Raw genomic sequence first — 14,134 nt, forward strand, 5'->3', positions numbered from 1 at the left:
AGGGGATGGATTTGTAATTGTTTACTTATCGGAGGAAAACCCAGAACGTTCAGATTCGGGTTTTCCCAGATGTGCCAATATAACTACTCTAATAACAGGAAATTTTGAGAAAATGCCTGTCTCGGAGTTTTTAATTGGAGTTGGGTTTTTCTGGAACGCTGACTGTATCCTTACGATTTATATTGACTGTTTCCTAGTATGATTTGATTGCTTATTTGTACCCTATGACTATCATTAAGCGTTGTACCTTATGATTCTTGATGAATTTATCTTTCCTTTTTTTAAGTACACTGAGAGCATATGCACCAACACAAATTCCTTGTGTGTCTAATCACACTTGACCAATAAAGAATTCATTCATTCATTCATGACAAAGGGGCCCCAGAGTTGGATGACTTCCTGCAAGAGCTATCAGCCTGATTCGAGGATTCCTCCCAAGCCCAAGAAGCAGAGGCAGAGATAAAAATGATGAAGCAAAAAGGTCAGCCAGCAAAAGAAATCATCCAAGAATTCTGCTGCCTGGCCAGGAGATTGAGAAATTGGCCGAAACAGATGCTGGTGCATTATTTCAAAGAGTGCCTGGACGAGGAATTGCTAAAAATATGCCTATGCAGAGCACCGGGAGATCGAATCCTTGAGTGGTACCGGGTGGCCATTGCCATGGACAATGAAATAAGACCACATCGGCGCATCAGGCCAGAAAAACAGCGCAAAGACAACTTGGTCGCCGCACTACCCCATATCAAATACAAGAGTGGCCAACAGGGTCATTGAGCTTCTGAGTATTTGGTGCCAGCTCCTGTGCCCCAAGTGAGAGCACCCACCCCAGCCAAGCTGAAGAAGACTCCCATAAGGCCGGTCGAAAAAGGAAAATTCATCTGCCAGGCCGTGGAGGTCCCCCTCTCTGGTGCCACAGGACAGGAAGGAACTCTGGTCCTCGATGCGCCAATAATACAAAGTGCAGACAGTGAGGAAGATGACCCAATGGTAAGTGAAGTCATCCGTCCTTTTCTCTTAAAAGCAAGATTAACAGAACAGTGCCCAGAACAGGGACCCACGCGGACATAGAGACCATTATAGATTGTTGAGACCCGTTGTCTCATCAGTCCTGCCATGGTAGAAAAATTGGGGATAAACACGAAATCCCTAAAAAGCCCCATCCGATTCAAACAAGTGGATGGGTCACTAATAGGAGGCCACCCAGCCATGCTTGTCACTGAACAGCTAATGCTAGAGATAGGTAGGCACTGGGAGCTGATTCACTTTATAGTAGTACTGAAAATGACTGAATCAGCCATCTTGGGTCCCGCCTGGCTAGACAAACGGTGTCCTACGATCATTTGGAAAAGCGGCTATTGGAAACTCAAATTAGCGGAAGGCGGAGCCTCGTCGCTGCGATACAGCTGCAATCTCGGGGCTCTGAGATCGCAGCTGATATCCCCGCTCCTGGTCGGTCCCAACGGACCTAAACCGTCCCGTAGAGACGGTGATAGTAAGGGGTGCGTTCTGTAGATCCCAGGGACATCGCAAGTCCCTGATTGATCCAGAAGAAGCCCTTTTACCATCGGCGGGGAGGCAGCCATTAAGCTGCTGAAGCTGGGACAGCTCCAGAAGGAAGAGATCACAAGAGAAAGTGTATCGGCTTGGTGAGGACTTTTTTTTTTCTAATATTAATATTCGGGACTAAAGGACACTCTAAGAATGAGAAGAAATCTGTAAGATTTTTGACAAAACTGACTTAGCGGCGATTTTTAAAGAGAACTGTCAAAGTGAGGCTTGGCTTTTTACTTTTACCTTTTTTTTCCTTTCATTGAACTTCTATGGTGATCTAGTTAAGCAGACTGGTTTTTTCTTTTATATTTACTAGTTCTTTTTTCTCCTTTTTGACTGTTTATATTTTATAAAATAGAGGCCCCCTTTAGTATTTTTTTTCTCTAAATTAAATATATATACATATATTTTCGTTCTTTTTAGGCTTTTTTAGGGGGGAAGAAGGGGGAGTGGTTTTAAGAAATTTTGCAACACTGCCAACTAGAGGCTTGAAAATATCTTATTTGAAGTTGAGAGCTGGGAAAAAACTTTTTTCTCAAGGCCACTGGAAGTGATAAGATAGAGGGAAGAGCACTGGAGGATGTTTATACAGGTGCACTTCGGGACTTCTATTATTAATTGAATATTTGAAGCTTGGCTTTGAAATGTGTGGAGAAGCCAAATAAGAGCCTTGGATAAATAAAAAGCAGTGGGTGCTTTTTATTTTTTATTTTTTATTAACTGTTCTATCCCTCCCCTCCAACCCCACAGCATTTTGTAATATTGGTATACTTATTTTTATTTTTTATTTTACCTCATTTTTATTTTATTTTATTTTTAAAGGGGAAGCCTCAGAGTATTTATTTTTTCCTTTCTATCCTTTTTTATTGGGATTTTTGCCTTTTTATCTCTACTTTTGACTTATTTTTATGGTTATTTTCTATTTTTGAGATCTCTCAATTGGATTAAGGTGGGAAGAACCTGAAGAACTTCTTCTTTTTGCTTATTATTATTATTAATTTTTTACATTGTTGGTTTTATTTTGTCTCTTTTTTCTCTTCATTTTTAATTTTTACTTTTGAATTATAATTGAGTATTTCACAATTGGATTAAGGTCTTGAAGAACCTGAAGAATTTTTCTTTTTTAATTTTGGGCTTTTTACTTTTTATTGGCTTTTTTCTTTCTTTTTTCTTTTTTGGTGCTTTCCCTTTTTCTAATTGGATTATAATTGGTCACCTTATTAACTGGATTAAAAGAACCGGAAGACTCTGAGTCACGGAATGAGTAAGAGAATTTTACCTTCGGGCATTTCAACTTCTGCTCCTGTCTCCCCATCATATGGAGGACGACTTTCAATAATGGCAAAGCAAGATAAAGCACAAGTGGATTTAACGACGGTTATGCAAGGAATACAAGATCTTAAAATGAGCATGGAACAAAGAATGGAGAGTATTGATAAAAGAATTGGGAAGATTGATGAAAAATTTGAAAATTTTCAACAAATGATGGTGAATCATGATGAGAGAATCCAAAAAATAGAAGAGAAAGACAAGCAAAGAGATGACATAATTGGAAATATTGATAGCAGATTAACAATGGTTGAACAAGAAAAAAGTGGGATGTTGAAGTGGGAGATGGACAGGTCAGAATTTTATCTTAGATTCCAAAATATTGAGGAGGAAAAAGGACAAAATTTGGCTGCAGTAATGATTGGAATCTTGGCTGGAGCCTTGGAAATAACAGAAAAAAAGATGATGGATGGAGTAGATGAGATATATCGAGTCTTCACAAGATATGCGACGAGGAACCAATTACCAAGAGAGGTTCATGTTAGATTCACCAAAAAAACTATTAAAACCCAAATATTACAAGTGGCAAGAGAGAGGGTGTTGAAGTATAAAGACAAAGAGATTGTGGTCTTAAAACAAGTACCTAGAAAAGTGAGAGAGATTAGAAGAGAATATCGATTTTTGACTAAAAGGCTATTGGAAAAAGAGGTGAACTATAGATGGCTGATTCCAGAAGGATTAATGTTTACGTGGCAAGAACAGAGATACAGAATTGATTCAATTGAGAAAGCAGAAACATTCTACAAGAAATTCTTTGAAATAAGAGAAATGGAGATAGAAAAAGAGAACATTTCAACTGAATCTGAAGAGGATCAAATGGAAATGAGAAAAGAGGAAGGTGCAATAGGTGGACAAGTGGAGACAAGTAAGATCCACGAGAGCTGTTAGACCTAAATATAAAGCATAACCATGGAGGAAAAAAAATTGATTTCTATCAATATAAATGGACTGAATTCAGCTACTAAAAGAAGAAAAACCTTTCACAAATTAGAGAAGCTAAAATTTGATATAATTTGCCTACAAGAAGTACACATTAAAAAACAACACGAACAACTACTGGCACGATCAAAATTAGGGAAAATATTTACTTCTCTGACTTACTGTAAGAAAAGAGGAGTGGTTTTGTATATTAAGGAAACTATTCCAGCAAAACTGACTTTTACCGATGAAGATGGAAGAGTATTAATGGTTGAAATAGTGGACAATAATACAAAAACACTTTTGGTTGCAATTTATGCCCCGAATGATAAACAAGAAGAATTTTATAAAAAATTACACATGAAAATAATTGAACTGGACTACGCTAATATACTTATGATGGGAGATTTCAATGGAATTGTAGACAATAAACTGGATTATACAGCAAAAGCAACACGACAAAATAGGAAGACTCTTCCTAAATCTTTTTTTAAAATGACAGATGAATTAAATCTTAAAGACATATGGAGAGAAAGAAATGCCAAAACTCAACAATACACTTTTTATTCCAATAGACATTTATCATGGTCCAGAATAGATATGATTTGGACATCAACAGAATTATTATCCAATATTCAAGAAATAAATATTGAAACAAGTACATGGGCAGACCATAATCCAATGACAATTAAATGGAAAGGACAAAAAAGAAGATCTAGATGGACATTAAATAATACTATTTTAAAGGAAAAAAACTTTACACAATGGATGGAAAAAGAATTGGCCTTCTTCTTCAATGTAAACAAAAAAGAGGACACTTCAATACAGAATGTTTGGGATACAATGAAGGCATATGCAAGAGGATTAATAATAGACTATTCAAAGAAAAAGAACATTAGGAAGAGGCAAATGATTAAAGCTCTAGAAGACGACCATAAAAAATTGGAAAAAGAATTACAAAAAGCGCCACAAAAAAAAGATATTAGACTTAAAATGGACATAATTAAACATAAAATGGATCAAGCAGAGAAAGAAGAACTGGTACAAAAAATTAGAAGTGCTAAACAGAATTATTTTGAAGATGCAAATAGGCCAGGTAGATGGTTAGCATATAAATTGAGAAAAGAGAAAGAACCAAGGAAAATATTACAGTTAATAGACAATCAAGGCCAAGTATGCTATGGTAATAAAGAAAAAAAAGCAATCATTCGAGATTTTTATGGACAATTATATAAACAGGAGGATCTTGATGAGGAAAAAATCAAACAGTATTTACAAAATGCTAACCTACCTAAGATACCTGATGAAACTGGGGAAATGTTAGAAAGTGCTATAACAATGATGGAATTAACTGAAGCACTCAACAGACAGAACAATGGAAAAGCACCAGGACCAGATGGTCTCCCGGCAGAACTTTATAGAACACTACAAGAATCATTGAGCATTCCACTATTAGAAGTCATGAATGAAGTTATGGTAAATAAGAAAATACCTAAAACATGGTCAGAAGCTTATATTACACTTATCCCAAAAGAAGGGGTCGACCCATTACAAATTAAGAACTATAGACCTATTTCCTTATTGAATGCAGACTACAAAATCTTTTCTTCAATCTTGGCAGAGAGGCTTAAAAAATATTTAAATAATTTTATTCACCCTGATCAGAATGGATTTTTACCAAAGAGACAAATTAAAGACAATATGAGGATAATCCTGGATACATTGGAATATTACGAGGCGCATCCTGAAAAACAAATGGCTTTGATATTCTTAGATGCCCAAAAGGCATTTGATAACGTGAATTGGAGATTTATGCTATTATTATTGGAACAGATGGGCTTTGCTAGAAAATTTATTCAAGCAATAGAAGCCATATATTATAAGCAAACGGCAAAAGTAATGATAGATGGAGAACTTACAGACTCTATTAATATTTAAAAAGGTACAAGACAAGGATGTCCATTATCCCCTTTGTTATTTGTATTGACTTTGGAAGTGTTAAATAGAAATATTAGAGAGGATACAAATATAAAAGGAATGAAAGTTAAAAAGGAGGAATTCAAATTGCAAGCCTTTGCAGACGACTTGGTCTTTATTTTGGAAGATCCTCTTGAGACAGCTTTAAAACTATTTGAAAAGATAGAGATGTATGGTGAGATGGCTGGCTTGAAAATAAATAAAGACAAAACAAAGATTTTGACAAAGAACATGTTATTAAGACAAAGAGAAGAGCTGACAGACCTATTGAAAATTCAAGTTACGAATAAAGTTAAATATTTGGGGATATATTTGACGTCAAGATGTACTACACTGAAAGAGAATAACTATATTAAACTTAAGCAGCAGATAGCATCTGATCTGAAAAAATGGGAAAACTTACAATTGTCACTGATAGGTAGAATTTCAACAATTAAGATGAATATTTTACCTAGAATGTTATATTTGTTTCAAACAATACCAATTAGGTTAGGTAAAGACTATTTTGAAGAATTAAATAAAATTGTGTTGAAGTATATATGGCAAGGTAAGAAAGCGAGAATAAAATTAAAACTTTTACAGGATGCTAGAATTAGAGGAGGATTTGGCCTTCCTAATTGGGAGTTGTATTATCAAGCTGCAAATTTAATGTGGGCTAAAGAATGGATAACGTTAAGAAAGACTAGATTGTTGGCATTAGAAGGACATGATTTACTATTGGGTTGGCATGCTTTTCTATGGTATAAGGGAACTAAATCACAGGCATTAGAAGGCATTATATACGGGAATCGTTATGGTTGAATTGGGAGAAAATTAAGAAACAATGTTATTTGAAAATTCCAGTTTGGTTATCAACTATTGAAGCCTTTTCTTATCCTATAATTTATAAGAAGGAACAAACAGTTAGATATGGGGAATTACTAGATGAAAAGGGTGAACTTAAAACGATGCAAAATTTAGAAGAACAAGGTATAAAGATGAATTGGTTTTCATATGCGCAAATACATTCAAGGTATCTTAAAGATTCCAAAATGGAAGGATTTTATGACAAATTGACTGATTTAGATAGGATTTTGACAGGTACTGATGAAAAAGTGATTAAAAATTATATAATTATTTGTTGGAAATTAAATTGGAGGAAGAACAAGTTAAAGAAACAATGATTGCTTGGGGGAAGATTTTGGATATGGGATTGACTTAGAGAAATGGCAAAAGTTGTGGTCTCAAAATTATAAAATGACAATGTCAACAGCATATAAAGAAAATTTGTATAAGATGTTTTACAGGTGGCATTTTCCCCCGACAAGAATAGCAAGAATGTTCAAGAACAAATCTGAAAAGTGCTGGAAATGTCATCAGATTCCTGGTTCATATTACCATATGTGGTGGACTTGTGAGGAGGCCAGGAAATACTGGACTAGAATTCGCATATGGTTGGAAAAAATGACAAAGAAACATACATATAGATTTGAAGCCAGAGATTTTTTTATTGGGAATCTTACCTGATACATATAATAAAAACTTAAAGTATTTGATTGTAAATGTATTAACAGCGGCTAGGATTGTATTTGCTAAAAATTGGAAGAGTGAGTAAATACCGTTAGAGGAAGAAATTATTAAGAAAATATTGGAATGTGCTGAAATGAGTAGATTGACATTTGGAATTAGAGAACAAGAAGATAAACAATTTTATGAAGTTTGGGATCTTTTTTATCAATGGTTAGATAATACAATATAATAATAGAATAGTTAGAAATTTAGGAAATAACGAATATACATTTTTTCTTGGTCTTGATAACACTTTTAGAATATTTTATTAAGATAGACTTGGTATGATTTTATGATTTGTTATAAAATAAAGTAACTAAATTACAGTTATCTCGCTTAAGTATGAATTAGTAAAATTATAGTCAAATGATTGTTTAATAATGATATTAGGATATATAATTGTTGATCGATAATATGAGTTATTATGTAACATAATTATTATGATGACTATGAAATGGATGCACAAAAAGGAGTGGTAAACCAACCGATACACTGTCTATAAATATATGAAGAATGATGATGTTTTTTATGTTATGTTTTATGTTTTATGTGTTTTTGTTTGTCGTTAAAATTAATAAAAACTTTTATTAAAAAAAAAAAGGAAACTCAAATTAGCGCTCGGCCCTGAACCGCCTCCAATTCCACCTGATGAAGAGGCTAACAGACCGCAAACCTCAGACAATCAGAATAAGGCAACAGATGTGTTATCAGAACAACCCCCTGGAATCCCTTTGATTCTTGGGAATACAGAGACTTAGCAGATGTTTTTAGCAAAGAAGAATGCAATGTACTGCCCCCCCTCCCGGCCCTCAGACTGTTCGCTAGAGTTTGTGGAAGGGGCAGTTACCTAAACCCAAAATGTATTCCATGACACCCAGAGAATTGAGGGAACCAAGGGAGGACATTGATAACAACCTGGCCAGAGGGTTTATACAGCCAGCAAAATCAAAGATAGATGGATAACCCCCATGTTATTTAAGGAAAAGAAAGATGGGGGGGGGGGGGAATGAGGCTCTGCATTGATTTTAAAGAAATTAATACCATGTGCATACACAATAACTACCCTTTACCCTTCATGAAAGATATGCTGAGGCATCTGGCAAAAGGAAAAGGGTTTACTAAACTCAATCTCCAACAGGCATACTACCAAGTAAGGATGAAAGAAGGAAATTAGTGGAAAACTAAATATGAGTAAGTTGCCAAGCATATGAATTTTGATCATGTGACCATGGGGATACAGTAATGGTCATGTGAAAAATGGTTATAAGTCACTTTTTCAGTACTGTTGTAACTTTAAATGATCACTAAATGAACTATTTTAAGTCGAGGCCTACCTGTATTTAAGTACCATAGTTATTTTGAGCACACAGTAAGCAAATGGTCTTAGGTTGAGAACTACCCGTAGTTTATCTGGAGAAGAAATGTTATATTTGCTGCTTGCTTCATCCAAGACTAGGGATCTTTCAAGAGCAAGGTAAATAATTAACAACTCACTAAGTATTCAGCATTTTCAAGGGCCATTGATTGATTTCAGGAAGTCTTTACATTGCATTTTAATCTCACAATTAAGTTCTACAGATAACTAGTTGTACTTCAAATTTCAGTTTCAAGGCTTCAGTGACTTTGTACCTCAATATCCAGAAATCCTTGGGGGCGAATGGTACCATAGCTAGGAGAGATGGTAAATTCCTTGGGCTTTGCAGATGCAAACCATGCCTTTCTCCACATTGGCCTTGAGATGTCAGAGGCTTGATCCTGACTCCTAATACTTGGATCTCCATTACCATCTCCTGGGACATGCAGGCTGAAAGTCATGGGCACCAGTGAAGTGTTGCTGAGGCAGCAGGACAGGGTTTGAGGAAAACCTGGAAGCAAGAATGGAGGTTGTAAGTAAGCTGAATTAGGGTTCTGAAAAGGACAAGGCCACCAAAGCAAACCCTCCCACTTTACACAAAGTCAACTTTAGGTCTTGCTAGCTTGTACTCTTTAGGGTAGTGGGATAAAGGGCAGCTCTTAGGAGGAAAAGCTCAAGAATGACAACAGATGGAACCAAGGAAATGAGAGGCAGTGAGGTGTGGTGTTTTGTAAGTTCATCCTAGGCCAAGGAAGCTCATTGGGTGTCTTTGGGCTAGTCATTTTCTTCATAGAAGCACTTCCTGACTGAAGAAGAGTTGAAAGTTTAATAACCATAGGGTATTGGAGGCACACTCAGAATTCCTGGCAAGTCTGCATACAGTCTGCTCTCAGATTCCTACTCTATCTATAGCTCTGCCCAATAATACCAATAATGCCCCCCACACATACACACCTCCCTTACTCTTAGGTGCTTCTGGCTCAGGCCTGCCCACCCACCCACACCTCCCGACCATCACTGCCATATTGCATCAAAACTCTGCAACCAAAAGTGAACAAATGCACCCCCATGGTCTCCAGACCCCACCAGTGAAACACCTGGGACTTCTAGTGAGCCTCTGCTGCTATGGTCACCCTTTCAACCCAATCCAGGATGCAGAGTGGGGCTTATAACAGAGTCCTCCACAACCTTAGGCCACCCTTGGCATCCAGATCCCATAACCAGGATGCCCTGGTCTATCACTCTGCCTTTTCTGCCACTTTCTTTGTTGGCAGCACTGCCACAAGCAGCTGACTTCCAGACTATTATTGTTGTTATTGTTGTTGTCATCATTGTTCCTCCTCCTCCTCCTCCTCCTCATCCTCCCCCCCACTGATCTTGCAAAAGTGGTCCATCAAGCAGTGCCAGGAGACAAAGGGACAATAAAGAATGGACAAAAGATACAAATATAATGACTCAAATTAAGATGGATTAATTAAGATAGAATTAAGCAAGAGTGAAATGTGTGGAGAAGCTAATATAGAAGACTTAGAATGGTAAATAAAATAAGTAATGACATGTAAGATGAGCATGAATATAATTGAAGTCCACGAAGAGAGAGATATCTGGGGCCAAGTTACTTTCCTAAAAGATCTTTTTTTTTTTTTATGTCTTGTGTGTTGTGTGTTTCTGGGAGAATTGATAAAACCTTGCAGAAATATAGAATGAGAATAATGGTAACCAAGTCAGAAAGAAATAGATGAAATAATAATAATGAAATTGAATAAGAGTAAAGAGAAGTGAAGAGAAACTGGATAAGAGGTTTTTGTATGCTTATATGGAAATGGTTTAAAATAGAATTATAGGTTTTATCTGACTTGTTAAATTTATAATGGAAAAAGGTTCAAGTATGTAATGGTTAATGATGATTTGTTTGTTTTTGAAAAATTAATAAAACTTGTTTTTTTTTTTTTAAAAAAAGCAGTGCCAGGAAGACCAAAGAGAATGTAGGAGGAATATCTGCTTTCCTGAGTGGCATTCAAACCAACCCTGTCAGATACTATAGCTTTCCAGGGCTTCCTTCTCTGAACTATGGCTATTTTAAGCCACATTACGCTACACTTGTAATGAATTTCATGCTATAAAGATGTTGTGGCTCTGAGGTTTGAGCCTGCTTTGTTAGAGGACGAAGACTTGGACAATGAGGAAGAGGAGGATTTGGCTTTGAGGTTTGAGCCTGCTTTGTTAGAGGACAAAGACTTGGACAATGAGGAAGAGGAGGATTTGGAACTGCCTTTCTCCTCAGGACCTTCCTCTTCGGCAATGCCTTCCACCCTGATTGTGCCTCAGGTGTCGGCAGATAACCAGGAAGGCGTATCAGAGTCTCTGACTGAGGATCAAGCTGAGGAATGCTGGATTGATGCGAGGCAGCGTCATAGGCAAAAGTGCAAGCTGCAACGCAGAAAGAAGGGACGAATCAGAGTCTGAACTGAGGGACTGACACGCTCCACAGGAAATAAAAGTGGGTGTGTTCGCTCTGGAAAGTTTGTTCAGGACAAAGTGTGAGTTTTTCTGTGGAGCTTCGGTGCAGTCTGTTTCCTGAAAGCCTTCGTGATTTATGTTGCTCTTATCTGGTCGGATTTGGCAGGCAGTGTGTGTGAGACTGCCAAGAACATTATCGGCTCAAAGGAGTTAACTCTATAATTGCTGGATTTGCTTGCCTATTTGTATTCAGTGGAAGTTTGGACTTTTCACCTCCTTTGTAAAGGTGAGACATAACATAAAGATCTTCCCAGAAAGTATCAATAGTTACTAAAATTAAGTTGGGACTGACATTTTCGCAAAAAAATGGACAGAACTGTGAGATCAGAGAAGCCACAGCAGCAGCAGCAGCAGCAGCAGTAGCAGCAGCACTGCCTTCCTTTCACCAAGAGAGCTTCTTGCATAAACTTCAAACTTTATCCCATTCTCAACCCTGAAAAAAATCACTGAAATCCCTTGTTTCACAGCTTCAGAGGGGAAGGTCACAGAAGGGTGGAGCTGGCGTTGCGACAGTACGGCATGTAATCTTGAGGCTCCAAGATCGCCGCCGATATCTCTGCTGTTGGACGGTCCCATTGGACCTAAACCGTCCCGTAGAGACGGTGACAGAGAAGGGCATATCGTGTCGATCCCAGGGATACTGCAAAGTCCCTGGTAGATCCAGGAGAAGCCCTTTTTGACAGCAGCGGAGAGGCAGGCATTTAAGCTGCTGAAGCTGGCACAGCTCCGGAACGGAAGAGATCGCGAAAGAAAGTGTGTCAGTTTGGTGAGATTAATTTCTACTTATTATTTTTTGGAGAGAACACCTAAAAGACTTAAAGTGAAATTAAAAGTGAGGACAAAAGAGGTTAAGCAGCGAGATTAAGCTAAATTTAAACTGAAGGGTTTTTCCTTTTTATTGGAACTTGGAATTTGGTTAAAGCTTCACAATTTTAAACTGGACTGATCTTTTCCTCTAATTTTTTACTTTTTAAATAATCTCTTTGAAAGTCTCTTTTGATTAGGACTCTTATTTTTTTTAGCTTTTTCACTTGAGATTTACCTTTTTCTTTTTCTTTCTAAAGACTTTACTTTTTTTATCTATTCCTGGCTTTGGATATACGAGGGGAAGTGAAAGTGAAGAGAAATAAGTAACACTGCCATTTAGAGGCTTGGATACATTGTTTTCTTTTCTACTTGTTTATACATTGGAGTTACATTCAAGGAGCTTTTTTCTGAGCATGGCAGATTGTTTATACAGGTGCTCTTCTGTGAAACTATTGATAGCCAGTGTCTGGAGTTGAAGTTGAAAGAAGACTGAAGTGACCTTGAAAACAGAACTGGAAATTCTGATTTGATTTACCAAAGAGCCTTGGACATTTAAGTGGCAGTGGTTTGCTTCCAGTCAGAATTGTCTGTCATCCTTTTTTTTACTTCCCCTCCAACTGGATTTTTATGTTGGAATCTTAGCCTTTTGATCCAGGAAGTAGAATATATTTTTCTCCCTTTCCTTCTTTTTGCTGTATCTTTTTTATTAAGATGAACACAGACTTCTATTTTTTTAAATTTCTTTTTTTTTATTTTTTCACCCTCTCTTCCTTTTACATTTTTTTTCTTTTTTTTATAACTGGAACCAATTGGATTAAGGTATACAAGTGCCTGAAAATTTTTCCTTTTTTATTTTTTCTCTTTTTATTTTTTATTGGGGTGGCAGTTGTCTGCCCTCGTCTCTTATTCTTTCTTTTTTCATCAAGTATTACAAGATGAATAGAAAAATAAGAGCCTCAGCTTCTTCAATACCAACATCTTCCTCTTCACCATCTGGAGGACAACGATCAATACAGATGATGTTACAACAGGAGAAGGAGAAGGAAGTGACACTGCAGATGATTATGCAAAGAATCTAAAATATGCAAGCAAAAACAGACAACATTGAAAAGAGAACAGAGAATATAGAGCAAAGAACAGAAGACAGATGAGAAAGTTGAGAATATCCAACAGATGATGATGAAATATGAGGACAGATTCAAGAAAATTGAAGAACAAGATGTACAAAGAGATATTGATACTCGATTGAGTGAAGTTGAGACAGGAGCAGATCTTTGGGATGGGAAATAGACAGGTCCGAATTTTGAGATTCCAAAACACAGAAGAAGAAAAGGGTGAAAACCTTGCTGAAATAATGACAGAAATCCTGGCAGAAGCGTTAGAGATAACCAAAGAGAAGACGATGGATGGAATGGATGAAGTGTTCCGTGTCTATACAAGATATGCAAGGAGATATGCAACTACCAAGAGAAGCGCACATTAGATTTACAAAGAAAACTATTAAAACACAGATACTGCAAGTGGCGAGAGAAAATGCTAAAGTATAAAGACAAAGAAATTGTGGTACTGAAACAAGTACCGAGAAAAGTGAGAGAGATGAGAAGAGAATACTTATTTCTGACTAAAGAGTTACTTAAGAGAGGAGTAAATTACAGATGGTTAATACCAGAAGCAGGCATGATATTCCCCTCTGAAAAAAAAATCGGGCCGGCCAAAAGAGACCCCCACTGCCCACGCTGCCCGCCCGCCGCTTGCGCCGCCCGCCCGCCGCCCGCGCCACCCGCCCACCCGCCGCCCGCTCGCGCGCCGCCCGCCCACCCGCTCGCGCCAGCCGCCCGCCCCACGCCGCCCGCCCGCCGCCCGCGCCAAAAAGAACAGAATTCCGATTTTAATCGGAATAATATCATGTCTGCAGAAGATCTCATGTTCACCTTGCAGGAACAAAGACACAGAATTGACACAGTTGAAGAAGCTGAGCTATTCTATCTAGAATATTTTAGAGGAAAGGAGGAAGATACAAGAAAAGAAGAGTCGCTAATCGAATTTCAAGATACCCAGACATTGAAATAATGTTAGAAGGGAACATGACGATGATGGAACTAACAGAAGCTCTAAAAAAACAAAACATTG

At 37.4% G+C, this 14,134-nt stretch overlaps 1 protein-coding gene across 1 annotated transcript in view; it reads right to left on the reverse strand.

Annotated features, from left to right (window-relative positions):
* The window catches only part of HYDIN (HYDIN axonemal central pair apparatus protein), a 285,840-nt gene that overhangs the window by 228,367 nt on the left and 43,339 nt on the right, over positions 1 to 14,134 (reverse strand). Inside the window, 1 exon segment of the mRNA XM_087971902.1 lies at positions 8,953 to 9,188. Within this exon segment, the coding sequence (XP_087828028.1) occupies positions 8,953 to 9,188 (236 nt within the window).

This window comes from Notechis scutatus, chromosome 9 (assembly GCF_049901735.1).
Source record: "Notechis scutatus isolate UNSWTSFEM ecotype Mainland chromosome 9, rNotScu1.2, whole genome shotgun sequence".
NCBI classification, from domain to species: domain Eukaryota; kingdom Metazoa; phylum Chordata; class Lepidosauria; order Squamata; family Elapidae; genus Notechis; species Notechis scutatus.